Source organism: Phaeodactylum tricornutum, chromosome 7 (assembly GCF_000150955.2).
Source record: "Phaeodactylum tricornutum CCAP 1055/1 chromosome 7, whole genome shotgun sequence".
NCBI lineage: Eukaryota > Bacillariophyta > Bacillariophyceae > Surirellales > Neidiaceae > Phaeodactylum > Phaeodactylum tricornutum.
Window position 1 is genome coordinate 89,547 of NC_011675.1, and position 19,592 is coordinate 109,138.

Genomic DNA, 19,592 nt, shown 5'->3' on the forward strand with positions numbered 1-19,592 from the left:
AACCCACCCTCGGTTCGGTGTTCCCTCTGCCCACCAAACCCATTCCAACCACCCCGTGTGCCTACGACCGGTACCTTCCTGCGTTCTTTCCCCGCCAATCGACCAGTGTACCCCAACGTGCCGTGCCGTACAATCCCACCCCCGTACCAATGTTGCGGTCGGTCTTCTCCGGAACCTGGCACTGGCAATGGACGGCACGTCGTCTACAAACCCTCATGAACTGGTATCCACCCTTTGTGGGAGCCGGTGTAAAGGTCGTCACCCTCGCCAACGACTTTCGGTACGCCAAGGTACAAATGCCTCTCACTTGGTACAATCGCAACATTGTGGGCGTACACTTTGGGGGCAGTCTCTATGCCATGTGCGATCCCGTTTACATGCTCCTACTCATGCACGCACTCAACGACACGAACCGACACGGTCCCCACGAATTCGTAGTCTGGGACCAGGCCGCGTCCATCCAATATTTACAACCGGGACGGGGAACCGTGACGGCCGAATTCATTCTCAATGACGCGTTGCTCCAACGTATACAAACAATGGAACCCGGGACGAAACAAACGTTGGATTTGGGGGTCGACGTCCGCGACGAAGCCGGGAACGTGGTGGCTCGACTGGTCAAAACGGAATATATTCGACGACTACGTATGCCGCTTCGACCCAATACCCAATCGTGAGACTGGACTATTCTGATTGACAACAATTCCGAGCCCTTGGGGATTGCCCGGGCCACAATAAGGGTCCGTTTCGTGTGATTAGCGATTTGGAAACCCTCGGACCAATGCTACACGGAAACGAAACGTCGTGTGGCTTGGCTGCGGTGTGCCCATGGTCACGGTATCACTAGTCCGAGACGAAGTTTCGTGTCGATGGCCTAGTTGTAGCCACAGTGGTTGGTAGTTAGGTAGGTAGGTAGGTAGGTATACTTCTTTTCTCTCTTTTTGCTGGACTTTTGTATTCCAGCAGCATTGTTGCTACTTACGTTATCGTGCCGACCCCCTTTTTTTAAAAAAAACTTTAAACCTAAATTTATGTTGGATTGGAACGACAGTGTCACACTCGTAACATACGGCAGATCCGAACGCCCCGATAGGTCCAAACCATCCCGGCACCGACGCATGGATGAAGCCAAGGAAAAAGTAGGTAGGTACCAATAAGCCCTGGACGGAACACCCCGCAAGGTACGGTGCGCCGTACCGTAGCATTCCTTGCCCACCCCCCCTTGACGCACGCCAAAAGCGAACCCGCCAGGATGCACCAACGACACCGGCATGCGGATCACGACGTCCGGACCGATGTGGAAGTCGGCACCCGGCCATTGGCCAAGGGCGAGGACCCGAGCTGCGGTCCACGGACGGCCGTTCGGAGAGTCGTAGTCCGACGAAAACGCAAAACGCGACACCAATGGCGTTCTCGGGATTTCCGCAGACCCTTCGCGGCGTCTTTGGTACTATTGTTGGTATGCCTCATTCTCTGGACCATCGGATGGCGGCGACGACGAACGGTAGTGTTCGAACGCTCGCTGGTACCGACTGATCCGATCCATATTTCGCCGGATATTAAAGTGTCCGTCGTCATTATGAATCACAGTCGACCGCGGATGGTGCGAGAAAGTAATCTGGTACAAACTTTGGCGGCGCACGATTCGATTGACGAAATACTCTTGTGTCACTCGAACCCGGTCACGGCGTTCGAATACCCACACGACAAGGTCAGGAACTTGAACGCCACGGAAGCGAACGAACGAATGGGTCTCAGTCTGCGCTTTCATTACTGCTCAACGGCTCGCAACGATTGGGTCATTCACGTGGATGACGACCAGGAACTTTCCAGTGACGCCATCAATCAGTTGATATCTACCTTTGCCCGGAATCCCCACCGTGTCGTCGGAAAGTTTGGCCGAGCCTATCACTATTGGAAGGCACCGCAACGACACGGATACGATACCAAGAATGTGCTGGGCCCCAGCGAGGTCATATTGACCAAGTTCATGATCGTGGAAAGAAAGGTGTGCGAATCGTTCTTCCAGTACCAACACGTGGTACAGGATATGGTATCCGAATCACGTCCTTTGTGGAACGGGGAGGATATTTTCTTGTCGCTGACCGCCAATCACGTCTACAACGTTCCACTTCAAGGGCCTTACGGTAATTTGGCATTGCCCTTGGATGTATGGGAGGCCAGCGACTCGTTCAAAGACGATGATACGGGAGCGCATGATGTTTCGGGGAATATGGATCGCCATCGCATATGGAATGTAGGGTTAGTGAACTGGTGGAACGCCTTTTACCGTGCACAGTGCCACGCGGCCTACCGCGGGCGACTGTGGTATACTGCCAAGCAACGTCTAGCCGCGATTGAGGATACCACTCTTTCCTAGGAAATGGAAGGCGTCAGGCGTTACAAAGCAAGTCGCACCTAGAGCCTCAGGTTGACGTGAGTATTGCGCGGCATATCTTGTATACTCCGAGGCAGCGCCACACAAGACACCTTTGAAATACAATTGGATGTTGACTGAGCGCTCGGACAAATAAACGATCCTCTTACGGATTATACTATCGCTACCACATCGACGTTTCTTCACCGACCCTCTTTTTATCCATCAAATACCACGCACTTGTTGTTGTAAACGATGATGCGATCTTCAATATGTGCTTTCACCGCATGCACGAGCACGTTTTTCTCCAGCAACCGCCCCTTGCGTAGCAGATCGTCAACTTCATCACGGTGGGAGATGCGGGTGATGTCCTGTTCAATAATCGGGCCTTCGTCTAAATCTGCCGTCGCATAATGCGCCGTAGCACCGATTAGTTTCACACCACGTTCATGAGCTCGATGGTATGGCTTTCCTCCGATGAACGCCGGCAGAAACGAGTGGTGGATATTGATCACCGAAACAGATTCACAGAAATTATCAGTAATAATTTGCATGTACCGTGCTAGAACAACTAGATCAACCTTGTGCGTAGCAAGAAGCTCGAGCTCTTCTTTCTCGACCGCTTCCTTGGTATCTTTGGTGACCTTGAACACGTGGAAGGGCACCTGGAAGGCATCGGCAACAGTCTGGAGATCCGGATGATTCGACAAGATCATACAAATATCGCAATCCAACTCACCAGCACGGTGTCTCAACAAAAGTTCCCAAAGACAATGATCGTACTTGCTAACCATAATGGCCACCTGCTGACGAACGTCGCCCCAATTCAAGGCTGATTTCATGTCGAATCGTTTGCAGACTTCGTCAACACCATTGCCTAGCGAGATACGATCCGTAAGCATCTTGGAATAGTCAAAGTGAATACGTTGAAAGAAGAGGTTTGCCGAGTGGTCCGTATGCTGTTCACTATCCACAATGCCACAACCGTGTCCGTACAAAAGTTGCGAGAAGGCAGCAACTATACCGTTCTGATCTGGACCATGAATCCGAAGCGTCCCGAGTTGCGGTCTCGCAATAGGCGTTTTCGTTTGCTTGGCGTTGCTGAATGACATAATGTCAGGGCCGGAATCGTGTGGGAGGAATGCGGAGAAGGACTGGGTGACGCTTACGCCGCAAAAGAATTTGAGCAAGATCAACAACCTCTTCACAAGTTTGTTTGGCTCCACACATTTGCTGGGCTTCATTGCAGGGGGTTGGTATCTTGTGTTGTTGATGGCTTCCAGCGAACGCCATCATTCCTCTAAGGATGGCACTGATTGGCTATGTTTATACTTATATAGGAGGCTTGATCCGTCGAACTATAGATATGTTTTTTCATGCTCAACCGGTACTGGCAAAACTTGTTCGTAGGAAGTCGGACGAATCCCAATGTAAATTGTCAGTAAGTGTTTCTCATTCTCGGTCGTTTAACCTTATGGTAAACAAATAGACTCGACAAGGAGGACTACAGCGTGAAGCTAACAATAGTAAGGACGGAAAATTAGAGCGTGTTCTCTTTCAGAAAAACACCATAGCCAATTTAATATAAAAAGGAAGTTCACGGTCATGAACCTATTCCAGAAGAAACTAGCGGATTGTGGGCATGCCCAGAGACAGACTAGATAGAGTCACGCTCCGATCGTCGCTGACGGAGAAGTCCCCAACGTTTCTCCTAATTTTCCAAACTTGCAAGGTCTCGTCGACTCCTATTGAGGCAACGGTTGAACCATCCCGACTTCCTCGCAGGCTCAGATGAGTGACATCCGACGTCACCTTTTGAACACATTCTAGACAAGGATATTGACGAACAGCAATCGCCTTCCCTTGCGTGCAGTAAAGTTCTTTCTGCTGTCGACTCCACACTATGGAAGAGACTGATTCAGCTTTTTCACCCCGGTGGTGTGAAAGATCTTTGGATTGAAGCATCCGCTCCCCAGTCGCATTCCACAATTGCATTTTTCCTTGAGCAGTGCCCACAGCCAGAATTTGACGCTCAAACGGACACCAAGCCAGCGCAGTAATTCTATCCCTTGCTGAAGATCCAGTTGTTTGAACCGGTTGTTCCAATGTGGTTCGGCAAGATTGAAGCCCACGTCGTTGGTAGGAACGAACATCCCATATTCGAACGGCGGTATCGCTATAACAGCTGGACGCTGACGCGAGAGAGGTGCCATCGCTATTCCACATCAGGCTGAGAATTGCGGCCTTGTGGCCGCGACCGATATTGAGGAATCGAGCAACTTGGCTCAAGGCGCCGTCTTCGCCGGATCCACGCGATCGTTCCCTTAGATCAAAAGTGTGTAAGTTGGCGTCTGCACCGCCAGTTGTCAGGGAGCAGGAATATTTGTTCCAGGCTAAAGCCGTGATCCTAGTACCGGAATGGGCCTTGAGAATTTGCAGACAAAATTGCCTTTCTGTATCCCATATTTGTACTAATCCATCCCGTGTCCCAACGGCCAATCGACGCAGATCACAGCTGCTTTGACACCACTGGAGACTAGCAACGTAGCAATCGCCAGTGGTGTGATCATCGCTGTCGGGATACGTATCCGTGCTACGGTGTTGGGCGGAACTAGAGGATCCTGGGCGTTGACAGCTGCGCTGGCTACAAACAATCAGGGGTGTTTGCACTTCTCGTGTCTCAGCGTCCCAAAAATGAACGACGGTATCACCTGCAATTGCCAAAACATTGTGGAAATCATTCCAACTTGTCAAGCTTCCCGTGGCAGGCTGTAAAGTACGAGGAGAATGCTCTTGCTGCTGGTAGTCGCTGGGTGTGGTAGCATCTTGTGGTCGCAATAGGCCCGGTACATAAAACAGGTCAGCGGGTTGGCAATCCAAAACTCGTCTAGCCTGTTTTGTGTCACTGCCGAACGCAGTGGAATGCATCCAAAGTCCCAGCTCATTGATGACATGATCGGGATCACGATTCTTCGGGAGTCCGTTTCTTTTTTGCTTTTTGCTTGTCGTTGATGCGGAACCGACAATACCCATCCAGCTCTGCTTGTTCATCTCATCCAGACCGAAAAGTGCATTTGACAACCGTTGTATCGGTTGACTCGGAGGTTGCTCCAGGGCGGTGTCAATGGTTTCATCACGAAGCCTTTTGCTTCCTAATTCTGCATGCTGTTGTTGCTGCTGCTGAAATAAAGCACGCCGGCAGAGTGCCGTATTTATGCGACTGCGAGAAGGAATGAAACGATCCCCGGCTTCCGAATCACGCTCGCTTTGCCGCTTTCTTTGTACTTGTCGATGCCGATATGGTGTCACCAAAATACTAGGCTTTGCCAATCCAATCCTAGCGCCTTGATCGGAGGGTGAAGGTGATACTATTGAGCCACAACGCAGCGACGTTTGGTGGAGAAGCAGCGATGGCGTCGGAGTCAGCGTTACCGGACTCACCACCCTCGGCTGTTCGGTAGGTCGTATCAGACCCGTACTTTTAGGCGAAGCGCAAGGCTCTCCATTACTTCTGATACTTTCCATTTATTTAGGAACGGGAGAAGAAAAGGTCACGTTTGTGTTTAGATAATCGCCAATTTATCTCTTTGCTGTTTTGCTTCGTTGGAATTGTGCGAAATGGATCAGTTGTGGTAGACGGACCTGCCTCGGGCCAAGGATTTCCACTCGGAAGTCGGGCCAAGATTGCCTGCCTGTGAAACGCAGATCCAAGTTCCACGATTCAATCAATTGGCGATTTCTCTGGTATAGAAATCCCGCGGAATTGTACGTCATCCGATGGTCAACCAGGAGATGGACGAAACCGTAAAAGATCTGCGAAATTTCCTCTGACAGCGATACTCCATCGCGCTGGCTGAGCTCGCCCACTGTCACTCCCACCGTGCTGTATCTTGTCGATCAAGCAATTTTCTGGCTGCACGGAGTCAAACGTTGATCGTGAAAGCAAAATTAAGGAGAATGGGGCGGTTGGCAAGGATTGCTTTCCATGCTGGGCGATCGAGCGCGAATTCCACACCATTCTTGCTTGGCAAACCGTACCCTCGTGGGGGCGCGTGGCGATGTTTCTCGTCCACACCGCCCGAACATTGTGAGATTGTGCAGGGTCCTTCTCTGTTGCGGACTTCAACTACCAGGCCATCACCATCCTTACTGCACATTCCTGGACTGCGGTCGCTACCGTTTTGGACGCAATACGACAAAGACCAGGACTTCAATCGGGTGGCTTACCAAGATCCAACCGTCTCCGAGGCCGTGCAGTATCTCGAACAGCACTGGGAGACCATACGACGCGAATACGCCGAGAAGGCTCCGAAACTAGCATCGGACTACCAAACGGATACCGAACACACATTGCACAAAGGAACTTGGGACTGGCATTCGTACATGCTCAAGGGAAAAGTCCAACCGAATTTTGAAAAGCATTTTCCCCGAACCGCAACTATATTGCAAGTCTTTCGGGACGAAGGGCTACTATTTGAAGGAACACCGTTTGGGTACGCCTTTTTTTCCACGCTGCACGCCCAGAGCAAAATTGCGGCACATTCGGCTCCCATGAATTTCCGCGTCCGCATCCATTTGCCCTTGATCGTACCCGCAAATATGCCAAGCGCAGCTCCGGTCAGCGAACAAGACGGTCGCCCCTCGGTTGGTATCCGCGTAGGTCCTGTGGTGCGGCAGTGGCACCCGGGTAAGGCATTGGTCTTGGACGATGCCTACAATCACGAAGTTTGGAATCACACACACGAATCAAGGGTTTTGCTTTTGATAGACCTCTGGCATCCCGACATAACAACTCAAGAAAAGCAGGACATCATTGGTCTCTTCAAACACGCTGAGGAACAAGGCTGGTTATCTGGCGAATAACAAGGAAGAAATTTCTTACAATGACTGGCAAGCGAGGGTTTTGACCACACTATTTACATTAGGGTATCCTGTAGGTAGTTGCGCCATTCTAGCTAGAGAGAGGACCTCTTGGGGCCGACTATTAGTAAGCCACGAAGAGATTTGACTGTGAGACCCGCGCTTTTCTTGTTTTTTGAAATTTGGAATTTTTCTGCGTTTGTTTCAATTTTCTGAACAAGACCAGAAAACCTGACATGAGCACTACTACCAACGAAACATTGATAATAGGTAGGTTGCGGACCGCAAAACCTTTCACCCAACTTTTGGGGTTGTCGCCAAGCACACCCGGACAGCAAATCGACTGTGAAACGTCCCACCGTGTTGCGTCTCGTGCACGCCAACTCGCAGACGGAGGGGAATTGTGACCTTTTTCGTCCTAGTCTTTCATCCACTGATCGATCATCATCGGTGCGAAACAGGATTAACATCCCCTTGGCATTCCGAGACTAATTCAATAGTAAGACGTACCTTGAATCATGGAAGAATTTTCTTCACCCCTCACGAAGCATCCGATCCTGATCGACCTTACACACGACGACATCGAATCGCCAGCTGCGGAGGAGCAAGTGCATTCGACGAAATTGCGGGACAGAGTCTTTCCTGAACCTAATACACCGGAGGCTTTTGCTTGTTCGACTACGGATGCGGCGGTATCGCGATCGGCAGCATCCTCCAGGCAAATTGTCACGCCACCAGTGGCAGGAACTCGTACTGTATCCAATTCACAGGACCCAAATGTTATTGATCTCGTGAGGGAAGATTCGGATTCGATTTCTTACTCTGAAGTGTTGCAAATCGATAGGAATGGGGGAAAAGTGAGCTGGTCATCCGTCGCAGAAGAGCAGACGGACAACGTCCGCAGCCAAGATCACCGCGATCGTCTGTCGCGTACGTGTCCTCCACGCCGAGAATATCGACGATCTAAACAATGGACGAAAGCCAATTTCAATTTGGGTCAAACCTTGGGAACGCCCAGACAACGTGAGGGCACGGACCTTGAACTCCATGATTTCCTCGGCTTTCGTAACTCACTTGGCCGTGTGTACTACAAATCCTTTTCTTTGAAGAATGACCTGTGCCAGGGAACCTTCCGTGTTGGTTGTTCGGTGTTGTTAGCAACAGAAGAATACGAAGAGCCTACTTGTCACCGGATCATATCCATCTTCCAAGCTACCAGGTCCTACGTGGGACAATGGTATGGTACTCAAGAGATACAAAAACGCAGCCACTGCTATTTTGAGTTCGAATCAGCTTCAGCTGAGCAAAACTCTGTTTATGAAATACCGCAGTGGATTCTTCATCCTTATCTGAAGGTGGTCAATTGCGTAGCCATAGATGACTTAGAAAGAGGCAACGAGACCTCCGCAATGCGTCTACTTCTAAGATCGGCATCACGAAATTGGCATCCTAAGCTGAAAGCCGAAGAGTGTACTTTCGTGTGTCAGGGTAGCCCAAAGTCCCGCCAACTTTCGACGACCGAACGATGGAACCATGATTCAAGTGACGATTCCGATGAATTCGAGGACGCCTCTTCCGAACTCGCAAAAGCCGCAGCCACGAAAAAAAGAAAAAGTGAAGGTCGTGCCGATTCCTGTCAGCGAACCCCTGTCCAGAAACATAAGATTGCGCGTGGGCGAAAAAAGGCTTCGTCCGTGAGATCGTCTCGCCCAAGACAAAGTTCGGGAGCAAGGAAAAGGCCAGCTTGCCCTATGCAAAAGCAGCGGTGTCATCCTTCGACAATTCAAACATCAGACACCGAGAAGATGTTCATCGAGAATAGCACTGGGCACGCTGTTCTAGGCAATTTATTGGTACAAAAGATCCGGGCTGGGGCTACTATGAAACGAGATAGCTTGTTGTCTTATTTTCTGAATCATCGTTGGCTGCTAGTCGAAACTCCACTTCATAATTTTCAAGGGCTTTTTGACTGTCGCTTTTCAAAAAACGGTGAGACTTTTGTTCTGACTTCCGTGAAGGCTCAGGCTGATACAAGCGTGGGCTCGCTCAACAAGATGGGTTCGCTAAAATGCGCGCACTTGATTTACACCAAAATCTCGGGACCGGGTGTGGCTCCTATATCTGTTCAAAATCTGCTCTTGCAATTTGGTGACTTTTCCATTCTACCAGCAAGAAAAGTCGTTGCCCGCCTAGAATTACTTCAGAGTCCTTCTTGTACGTTTACGGTTGGGCAGAAGAAGCACTATGGTATGTTTTGCCTCCAAGCAAGCGACTTTGTTGTGATGGCCGAAGAAGGAAATGACGGATGCGGCTTTATTTCGGAAGAGTTGCTGGCATCGTTGTTTGGGAATAGTAAAGCAGCGAAGCAACTCCTTGGTCCACAGGTTCGAGTGGTTGCTCCTCGACTAGGCATTTTTAAAGGCATGTTGATTCGCAAACGGATACCAGTGGGTGAGCCTCCGATACAGCTGACACCTTCAATGCGTAAGGTTGGGCCTTCCCGATACTCCGAAAACGACATTCGAGCATTTTTGCTTGTTACAAATCAAGGAAAGCATCCCAGTGTGAATAATGACGCACTTGGAAAGCTACTTAACCCTTTGCTTGACAATCCTCCTCCCTCTTGGAAACAAAACGGTTTTGCCGAGAGAAGTCAGATGCTTCCTCTCCTCTTGCGTACTTTGGGCGTTCCAGCAATTGTCATGGAACGCTACCAAAGGGAATATTATTCCCAGACACGTTGCCGCATACACCACACATTTATGCCAGGGTACGCTGATCCAACGGGTGCGATCCCACATGGACATGTGTTTGTGACAGGAAGCAAACCGTTTCAGGAGAACCTTCTTTTTGTGACCAGATCGCCTTGCATCTTCCCAAGCGATGGGCGGTTGCTGCCGAACTTGGTGACGAAGCCAAACGCTATGGTAATCGATGATTGGAACTGGCTCAATTCTCTTCCTTTTGGGGCTCTTATATTTGCCGACGCTACTCCCGGAATGAAACCCTTGCCAGCACATATTGCTAACGGCGATCTTGACGGAGATCTATACTTTGTGTGTTGGGATAGCGAAATCTTAAGGAATGTACGAGCCGATCCTATTGTGGAGGAACCTCTGACCTTAACGGATGGTGAAGTTGCCAGTACTCCGCAGGCAAAGATGCCTCCGGAGAATCCCAATTGGTTTGAGGAGGCTCTAGAAATCATGTGCGATCCTGCTGAATTGGCCGAAATCTCCGCATTTTATGGAAAGCTTTTCAATCTCGCCTTGAAAGCTGCGTTGAACAACCCGAACAATTTGCTGTTGCGGGATCCTGATGCCATGGACTACGCTACGGCCTACAATCAAGCGTTGGACTACCACAAACATGGTCGTCTTGTTCAACTTCCCAGAAGGCTCCATTCTTCAATTCCCACACGCTTTCACCAGTATCTTGCGAAAACTTAGGAGTTGGAAAATGGTGCTGGGAGCAACAATGGGAACCCATAAAAGGAGATGCATTGGACTCCTTTGTTGTTGATCCGTTCAGTAACCTTTCTTTCGAAAGCGTTGGTAGAATCCGTATAGATTGAATCGCCTAAAGTTCTACAGAAAATGTCAAACAATAGGTAGCGAGCTATAGATAGTTTGCTCATATGGTTTTGTTCTCATGTGCGGGAAGTGTCATCGTCATGCTTTTCGTAGAGGCTGCCTAACATAAATATATTAGACTACTACTGTCTTGGCTTTGCGATCCAAGCAGAGAGAGTTGCATCAATTGTGGAGCTGGTACAACACACATTGATTGTGAGAATATACCGTTAGAAAATGGGGAAACTCCGATATTGGATGTTTACTGTCGGATGCGTGTGCGTCACTGTATAGGACTAGAACCGCAATTCTTTGAGTCGTGTTGATACAGCAATATGTGATTGGTCGATAATACCACGTTGCACGTCGACACGGTTCGTTTTGCAAGTACGGCATCGTGAATCGACCCCCACTATTGTTAGAAGGGTGGCAAGCGTTTCTCGTTTTCTCGGGGCACTTCCGGAATGCGGGCAACCCGAAAGAACAATCAGTCCAGCCAGGGACACTTCTCTCCAATGCTCGCTCGTTCATTTCCGGAAGAACTAGAGAGAGTATACCTTTGTCCAAGAAAGTCACTTCATTTCCGCAATAATGAACGATCGGGTGACGGCACACGCAAGCAGCAGTGGCACCATACCCAAAAGGACACACAAGAAGCAGCAAGCTCCGACTAACGTGGACCCCAAAAAGTGGATTCGAGGCGTTAATCTCGGAGGCTGGTTGGTGTTGGAACGTTACATTACCCCCTATCAGTTTGCCATTACTTCATGCCACATACAAGGCGACTTGTGCTGGTACGAAGGACAGCTCAGCGCACCGCCAACGGATCATCCAGACTACAAGCTATGTCCCGCTATCAACGCTATTCCGAAAACCAACAACACAGAAACAACAATAGAAAGAGAGACTTGCGAGCCCATCCTCTCTACCAGTGTCTTTGATGAATTGGACTATCCTATCGATGAATGGACACTGGCCCAGGCTTTTACAGATCGCAGCATCGGCGAGAAATGGTTAAACTTTCACTTTGACAATTTCATTTCAAGATCGGACTTGGTGGCTCTCCGGAACGCCGGTCTCTCACATTTGCGCGTTCCCTTGCCACACTGGATTCTCCAACAACGCCAGGATCCCAGAAGTGCAAGCTCGAATCATACCGATTGGGACGTAGACGAAGACGTTTGGATTGCGGGAGATCGATGGAAGTACTTTGTCCGCATGTGCGGTTGGGCCAGAGAGCTGGGTCTAGAAGTCTGGCCGGACATACACACTGCGCCCGGTTCCCAGAACGGTTTTGATAATTCTGGGGTTCAAAAGGTAGAGCACTCTTGTCAACCTTGGAGTTCTAATCCAGCGCATGTCGAACGATCGCTTCGATCCATTCGCGACGTCGTCCGTGGTGTTGTGGAGGAGGGTTTGAGTGACGTTGTCACAGGTTTTGGTCTGCTCAACGAACCCTTCTTGGATTGCGATTTTGACGTGTACAAAAAATTTATGGAGGATGGCTTGGACATTGTCCGAGATGGGCTCGGAAAGGAGACAGCGGTGTTCGTTCACGATCAGTTCAGCGCCTCTAAATACAATGACGGATCCTGGTGGCTACCACAACAAGGCAGCAATTTAGAGAGCGAGGGGCTACAACATCAGCGATACCAGAACACTTACTTGGATAGTCATTACTATCAAGTATTTGCTGAACAGTTTCGCGCGCTAAGCCCCCGCCAGCATATTGCCTTTACCTGCCAAGGAGAAACTCACAAAGATGGAGCGGCATCGTGCTGCTACTCGGATCCTCCTCACAATCGCCAGCCTAGTTTGTCTCAGGGAAAGGGTGTGCAGCGACTTGTCAGCGAGTGGAGCTGTGCAACCGATACTCTTGTGGTGGACATGTTGCGGTTGGTGATGAAAGCGATTCGCCGGAATGGAACAGCAGCATTTTCGGATCGAATCATTTCACCGGAACGCATGGCCTTCCTGAACAATTTTGCACAAGCACAGATGGTCGTTTACGAAACTGCTAATGTGGGAGTGTCAGGTGGATGGTTCTATTGGACTGCAAAAATGGAGGGTGGTGCATTTGCCGAGTGGGACTTTTTACGTGGCGTTCGCGAAGGATGGATTCCAAAGCTACCAAGCAAGGAAAATTCCAGTCAAGCCGTTTTTGGCACCTGTCAAGAAATAATCTTTCGTACCGATGACGATATGGATATTATACATGAGTATCCACCGCGCGAAGAAGATCCGCCGGCGTGGCAGCTGGATGACGATGTGGTGATATCCCATGGCGAGTCATTGCTTGAAAACGGCCCTTGGCATGCGATAGCTCGGATCCATTTCCACTGGATTGCAGTGGCGATTGTTGCTTGTAGCGCTCTTGTTGTGTTACGGTTGTGCGTTAAACGCGGGAAGCGCCACAGCTACGAAAAGATTGACTCCAATGGTTTTTCACTGCACAAGACAAGAGAAGAATTGTGATTGTTTTTAAAAGTTCCGTGGTTTTCCCTGTTAGTGCGAAATATCAATGATCAAGAAGGCGGAAAATATTTTATGTAAAAGTTCTTTATAGAATTGAGAGCGTTACACGGCTTCACAAACAGATAATTGCTCTTTTGGAAGGCCACCCATAAAAACTTCTCGGAGCATCAAACGGTCCCTGCAGTTTTCCTGAATGTGTTTCATCATTTGCCGAAAGTGGTTCTTGACACTTCTTCCAACTTGACCTTCAAATTCGATTAGCTCATTCACTTCGTACAAAGCATCCTCCAACCCTTTTTTCCTTTGTTGCATCTCTAGAGTAATTCCGGTCCATTGCTTGTTCTCGTTCGAAAGCCGTTGCAAGTCTATTCGGTATAAACATACTTCTTTATCGGCAGATAAAGCCCGCAGCTCCATCAGTTGATTCTCTCTGGCCATGTGCTTAATGGCATTCTGCAATTTACTGGTCTGTAGACGAAGCTTTTTGTTGTGTTTCTGCAGACTTTCAACGACGAGCCTAGCTTCTAGGACCTTCCTCTCAGCCTCAGCAGTTTGGGCGTCGCGGTCCGCGTACAATTGGTGAATTTCAAGGATCCGTTCCTTACGATATTCCTCGATCATTCGAAAATCTTGCTGGCGCCGATTCTCAATACTTTCAAGTTGATTCCGAAGTTTCACGATCAAGAAGTGACTCCTAGTCATCCATGCCCGTACGCTTGATTGAACCTTGACTGCCGAAATGATACGAGAATAGACCATACGACCCTGATAACGACGAACAGCTGACTGTATGAGTGTGGAAGCCTCGTTGCGAATGCGTTCAACCGCTTGTTTCGCTCTCAGTACCAACGTCGCACGATAAAGCTTTCGAGCAATGATTCCTTTGAAAAACGACTGAATCCTCGATGCGGCCTTATTTAGCTTTACCATGAATACTCTTGACCTAACGAGCTTCTCGTCAGCCATCCAGAATGGCTTCGACCATAGGAATTTAGTCTTACGGCTTTGTTGGGAATCCTGTTTATCTTGGATGACAAAGTAGTTAGAGTTACATATTGCTGGATTGGTATTGAAGCGCACTCGTCTGCTCCCACCACACGGAAGGGTTCCCACGGATATCGGAATCTCAGGGACTTCATTTACGACAGTACATTGGTGTCGGTGACAACCAGCGTTCTCGTCGGAAAATGGAACCTCGTCTCTGTTGCGCAAGATCAGCATGATGGGAAGACGGCAATGATGATTCACTGTAAGCGTCAGGGGCGAGAAATTGTGTCAAGGGCTTTTGAGACCAGAATTTTTGTTCATGGAAAACTCGAATTCTCTGCATTGAAGTCACATACATTCCCTATCCTCGATCAGAAAATGCCACGGCCGTGATTGCGACTTATGTGCTTTCCCATTTAATGTGAGTCTCCATAACATTTAGGCATCGACATACGTGACTCATCCTTGTAAAATGCAACTGGTTTTCGTCCATTTCTCGTTCGTCTAACTTTTTCATTCACAGTTAGATTGAACAAGAGCATCGAGACACGAATCCGAAAAACATAGGACTTTTTCCTGGACGTATTGCGAAGAACTCGGTTGTTTCTGTCAACGCAACGACTACATGCGATCTTATCCATTGCTTCTCTACCATAAACGCTATAGAGTCACATTGCCAAACATTCAGCTGTCTCCACTACTTTTGAAATGACTGACAGTGACAGTGAGTGCACCATTTCAACCGAAATACATCTGACGAAATCGTGATCACACAGTCTCACATTCAGAGTCAGCTCATTGCTTGGTTGGTTAATACCTAAGGTATTGGAGAGTTTTTGTGATACAGTAGAATGTGTTTCCCAGTCAATGCTTCAGGAGAAAGATAAGCATAAAGGGTCTTCTTGAATTCAACCCCGTTGAAGTGTATAAAGTATAAAACAAAAGAGAGCATCAATAATACCTTAAGTCGTAGGAGAGACAACTGCAGATCTTGACTGTGAGTAAGGACAGGGATAGGGAATTGACGCTTTTTGTTCCAATCTTTGCGCGAGAGACGTTTTTACGTTAACTGTACAAGGAAATGTCTGCAAGCTTACTACTCTCAGGCGCCATTATCATGGAACAACCTACGCAAGCTGTCGCACCCAAAAATGAAACCAAGAAACTTTACAACCATTCAATAGATTTTGTAATAAAGTGATGAGCTACGACAACCTGATTTTTGACTGACACCGTCGAAATTATAAATGTAGGCGCAATGTAGATGCTGATGAAATGGAAAGGTTACTTGAGCCGGCTCAACAGCTCAATGGCTCGACTTCAACACAAAGTGGGAAAAAGGCACCCGGGAGACGACGAGCATTTGCGTGAATATGATGTTAGTATCTGCAAGGTGGTGGTTGTCGCGGAGTACTTTTGGCGAAACTTATAGAAATTTTCTTTTGTAATGTAAAAATATAAATTAAGCAAAACTTTACGTATAAATTACTGCACTACACATTTTCCAATCGTATCGCAGTAACGTAACTGGATGTAAGCCCTTTTTGCGGCGATCCGCGTCTCTATTTGACACCGTCTCCCCCAATCGCGTCGAACTGTATGGTATAGACGAACTACTTCAACATCTGGACTGCTTGCATTCTCAGTACAACGAAAGGGTGCAAAACCATCGGACACTACTTTATGTCTTTCCCGATACCGCAACACTTAGTGCAATGTGTAAAAAGTGTCAGTCTGTAAAGTAATTTTTTCTCTTGATCTTGAGCAAAAAACTTTCTTCTAATATAGTCGAACACAAAGAATCCGCGTGGCCGTCCATATTTTTAACAACGTTTCCCTTTACCTTACTTTACAGAAAATCCTTGCAATTCTCTTTTCATTATACAGTTTCAAGTGCTTCTATTGAAACCTATTTTGATACCAAGACAAATTAGTAAATTGCAGGAAATAGTGCGGACCTCTAAATTCGGTTAATATTTTCGTTCTGGTCTTGTGCGTGTCACTAAAGATCGTCTATTTCTTTGTCACGTCAACAAAATGGTGTCATATTGCATCTGTTGCCATATCCAAAATATAGAATTTAGGAGAATAAATTATGGTATTTTGATTAATTGACTGCCGAAGAAGTGAAAAAAACAGCTGGTACATTCATTGATCTACAGACTTTGTATTAATTGAATGGACTTGACAATTTTTGACTGACGGTTCTCTTATATCAAGGTACAAAGTTATAGTCCTGTGAAGAGGAATACACATTAAAAAAAGACCATTGTTTGACAAGTTTTTTAAGACCTTTTCCCCACGGAATGGCATTTTTGTCCCAAGTCACCTTTCCTTTTAATTAGGTTTTTTTCTGGAAAGGTAACCTAGCAACGTTCGGTAATCTTGATCAGGCAGGCTTCACTTCCAAGAGACAATCAATCGATTCAAATGCGGGAACGGGAACGGATGATAAATTAGACGTAAGAAGCCTGCAAAGATCTGGATCTGCAAGACTAAATTTTATAACAGATCGAAAATTTTTCCATTTATACGTGTGTATGAGTTTGCATGGCGAAGGCCAGCTTCATTCTGAGATGACTAATTCATTTGACTTGCAATTAATTTTGAGGTTATTTCCAAACCAGTTATTTCTAGTTACCAACATGAATTTATTTGTCTATAAAATCGCTTTGTGTTTTCTTTTTTACTCATCTGAGTTTATTTCTGTCTTGATCAGGCTTATAATTACCCTATCATTGAGATAATCAATCGATTCACATGCGAGAAAGGATGATATATTAGCTGTTAAAAGCCTGAAAAGAAATAGATCTGCCAGATTGAACTTTGTAACACAGATCGAATAATTTTCCATTTATACGTGTGTATGGAGTTGCATGGCGAAGGCAAGCTTCAATCTGATACGACTAATTTATTTGATTTGCAATGTATTTTGAGGTTATTTCCAGCCCAAGTTAATTCTGCTTGCCAATTTGAATTTATTTGTCCATTAAATCGCTTTGTGCTCTCTTTTTTGAAGCTCAACTGAATTTATTTCTGTCAGCTTAGATCATTTAAAAAAGTATCATGCAAAGATGGTATAATGCTCGAGTAATCTCGTATCTGCTAAAACATTAATTGATAACCCGATCATTACCAGGATTCTCAGCAAAGGGTGTTTTGATCGAAAACTGTCTTTTCACGCTGAGAGATTTTTAAAAATGGAGTGTAGAGGAAAATTAAGTGAAGGAAAACTTCGACGATTGCTTAGGATCGCTTGGTATTGACAATAAGACTCATCTTTGACTGTGAGAAAGTTACTCGTCGAAATATCCGCTTTAAATCAAAATCAATACAACTTTCAGTGAAAGCATGATTGCTGAGGGTAAGTAAACCTTAGCGGAAGAAATGATGAAAGTCTTCCTGGAGCGCCTGTTATGGTTTTCGTATAAAAAATTACCAGATCAGTGCATATTTGATGCTTTCTCGGCCTGTACTTTACATACTTTTCGATTCACAGCACAAACCCAAAAATCGAGGTGAGCGTGACATACGCACCGTGGTGACAGCGAACTGTTCTCATATCTTATACCCGCAACCAAGTCCGGAACTGCTACCGAGGCGGTAGCCGGAGAATTTGCTCTCACCAAAAAGCAATTATGGCCAGCTGTAAGCCTTGCGGTGTTGACACACATCCTAGTTTTAAGATGGTGAAGCACATTTTACAATACATTGTTTGCTGTATACTGCCGTGATTGCCCAACTTTTCTGAGCTGCTTAACTATAGATAGGTCCAGCAAACATTTGAATGTCGTTTTGCCAAGCACCGGGACGCACACACTAGTTGAATCCCCTTCCAGAGACTTCGCTTCTATATCAAGTGAACACTGAATAGGCAGCATAGCATCAGTTTTCGATTTAGGACCAAGGCATGCGTACTTTTACTGTTATAGTGCTTTACAGAAATCTGGTAGTCTGCAGTTGGAGACCACTTATCCTGAGAAGGTGAACATCGGTCTTAGTTTTATTTTGCCACTGCTCGGTTTAAATCTAACTTATGGACTATAGGAAATATTGTGCTTGTCTCCAAACCTGTCTACCTGCTTTACATTCAGTTCTTGGTTTTTGAGGATTCGACACGGGGCAAAAAGGATCAACTATGGACATAATGTGTCGGGGCCCGAAATTCCTGCCGCAAGGCGATCTCAACGTGGAGCTGCTACAATAAGTAAGGATTCTGAGTCCGTTGTACTTAAAAATACCCTTATATATAAAACGTGATTTTGAAAGAAGGGTGCGCCAGACGGTCAAACCCGACTTTGATGTCTAACATATGTCGGTCCTCGCCGTGCTGTCACTCTCTAAGTGTTTGTGGGTGGCAACTGGGATAAAAAGAGGTTTTCGACCTCGTCCGTCCACGGAGGACTGCTCTAATTGACTGTGAGCTAACAGTTACTGACCAAACTCCAAAGTGACGTTGGATTTTGCGTCCGCCTTTTCAGAATTGAAACTGCGCGACAGCAATGAGTGTTGCAGAGGAATCGCACGATACAACCTATGACCGAGGAGTCAGGGCAACAAATGGCTTCCTGTCGAAGGTTTTCGTTTCATGTGCTGGGGACCCCAAGGGATCCGTTCACCGAGCATGGGGCCTCAGCCTGCTTTTTGCTGTTTTGTTTTTTGTACTTTCCGTCGTCGAGAGTGAGTTTCTCAATGAAGGATTCTTAAATTGGTTTTCTCTGTGCTGACCTGCGTTTTCCGCGATCCAGTGATCAATCTCCAGACGATGGGCGGGTCGAAGGCGCTAGTTTTAGCCGCCGTATGGACAGGCATAATCCATTTGGTGCTCGGTGTGCTGGGTACGTTCGTGCTCAAGCGTTTCCCAACTTCCTTCTCTGTGGGGTTTCTGTTGGGAGTTCTGGTAGTAGTTGCGAATCAGAATTTGATTCTATTCGGCACCTTCCATGCGTACAGCTCTGGCAATGCCGGAACCAACCATGCCTTCGCAAATTTGATGCTTGGTATCTTTCTCGTACTGGCATTCTTTGCGGCGATTCTATTTCATTTTAGAAAGAACATCGTTGTTGCAGCAGCCGACGCGAAGGGAGTGGGAAGGCGTTCGGAGAAGCTGGCAGCTTCGAGTGTGGATTATCAGCAATACAGCGAACAAACTTGATCTAGGAGCTCCAAACAGGCTGGAAATGGACCCGAAATAAGCACCTAAGAATTTTAGAAAAAAATTGTGTGTGTATAAGCAACCGTCAACCCTGTGCCGGCTGTGTGTTGACTGATTATTTTGTTTATTGTGCTATATCACATTTTCGAAAGAGCATCGACATCAC

General features: G+C 47.2%; 9 protein-coding genes across 9 annotated transcripts; 6 read left to right on the top strand and 3 right to left on the bottom strand.

Moving 5' to 3' along the window:
• Positions 1–149: 149 nt before the first annotated feature.
• PHATRDRAFT_45413 (predicted protein) lies at positions 150–940 on the top strand (the record flags this gene model as incomplete). The annotated part of the gene is made up of 1 exon (XM_002179540.1): positions 150–940. One exon carries the CDS (start codon positions 150–152, stop codon positions 675–677), a length of 528 nt encoding a protein of 175 aa, XP_002179576.1. The 3' UTR covers positions 678–940.
• A 227-nt stretch (positions 941–1,167) lies between these two features.
• Positions 1,168–2,380, top strand: PHATRDRAFT_45414 (predicted protein; the record flags this gene model as incomplete). Its single annotated transcript, XM_002179541.1, has 1 exon — positions 1,168–2,380. The coding sequence occupies exon 1, from the start codon at positions 1,253–1,255 to the stop codon at positions 2,378–2,380; it is 1,128 nt and encodes a 375-aa protein (XP_002179577.1). The 5' UTR covers positions 1,168–1,252.
• Positions 2,381–2,595: 215 nt separating this feature from the next.
• PHATRDRAFT_12031 (predicted protein) lies at positions 2,596–3,489 on the bottom strand (the record flags this gene model as incomplete). The annotated part of the gene is made up of 1 exon (XM_002179754.1): positions 2,596–3,489. The coding sequence occupies one exon, from the start codon at positions 3,487–3,489 to the stop codon at positions 2,596–2,598; it is 894 nt and encodes a 297-aa protein (XP_002179790.1).
• A 443-nt stretch (positions 3,490–3,932) lies between these two features.
• Positions 3,933–5,983, bottom strand: PHATRDRAFT_45416 (predicted protein). The gene has a single exon (XM_002179755.1). The coding sequence runs from the start codon at positions 5,900–5,902 to the stop codon at positions 4,004–4,006; it is 1,899 nt and encodes a 632-aa protein (XP_002179791.1). The 5' UTR covers positions 5,903–5,983; the 3' UTR covers positions 3,933–4,003.
• A 351-nt stretch (positions 5,984–6,334) lies between these two features.
• PHATRDRAFT_35118 (predicted protein) lies at positions 6,335–7,240 on the top strand (the record flags this gene model as incomplete). Its single annotated transcript, XM_002179542.1, has 1 exon — positions 6,335–7,240. The coding sequence occupies one exon, from the start codon at positions 6,335–6,337 to the stop codon at positions 7,238–7,240; it is 906 nt and encodes a 301-aa protein (XP_002179578.1).
• Positions 7,241–7,755: 515 nt separating this feature from the next.
• On the top strand, positions 7,756–10,686 carry PHATRDRAFT_45417 (predicted protein; the record flags this gene model as incomplete). Its single annotated transcript, XM_002179543.1, has 1 exon — positions 7,756–10,686. One exon carries the CDS (start codon positions 7,756–7,758, stop codon positions 10,684–10,686), a length of 2,931 nt encoding a protein of 976 aa, XP_002179579.1.
• A 48-nt stretch (positions 10,687–10,734) lies between these two features.
• PHATRDRAFT_56510 (predicted protein) lies at positions 10,735–13,284 on the top strand (the record flags this gene model as incomplete). The annotated part of the gene is made up of 2 exons (XM_002179544.1): positions 10,735–10,800; positions 11,356–13,284. 2 exons carry the CDS (start codon positions 10,735–10,737, stop codon positions 13,282–13,284), a joined length of 1,995 nt encoding a protein of 664 aa, XP_002179580.1.
• A 51-nt stretch (positions 13,285–13,335) lies between these two features.
• On the bottom strand, positions 13,336–14,505 carry PHATRDRAFT_45419 (predicted protein; the record flags this gene model as incomplete). Its single annotated transcript, XM_002179756.1, has 1 exon — positions 13,336–14,505. One exon carries the CDS (start codon positions 14,503–14,505, stop codon positions 13,387–13,389), a length of 1,119 nt encoding a protein of 372 aa, XP_002179792.1. The 3' UTR covers positions 13,336–13,386.
• A 4,223-nt stretch (positions 14,506–18,728) lies between these two features.
• On the top strand, positions 18,729–19,426 carry PHATRDRAFT_45420 (predicted protein; the record flags this gene model as incomplete). The annotated part of the gene is made up of 2 exons (XM_002179545.1): positions 18,729–18,951; positions 19,020–19,426. Exons 1-2 carry the CDS (start codon positions 18,774–18,776, stop codon positions 19,424–19,426), a joined length of 585 nt encoding a protein of 194 aa, XP_002179581.1. The 5' UTR covers positions 18,729–18,773.
• Between the last annotated feature and the right edge of the window lie 166 nt (positions 19,427–19,592).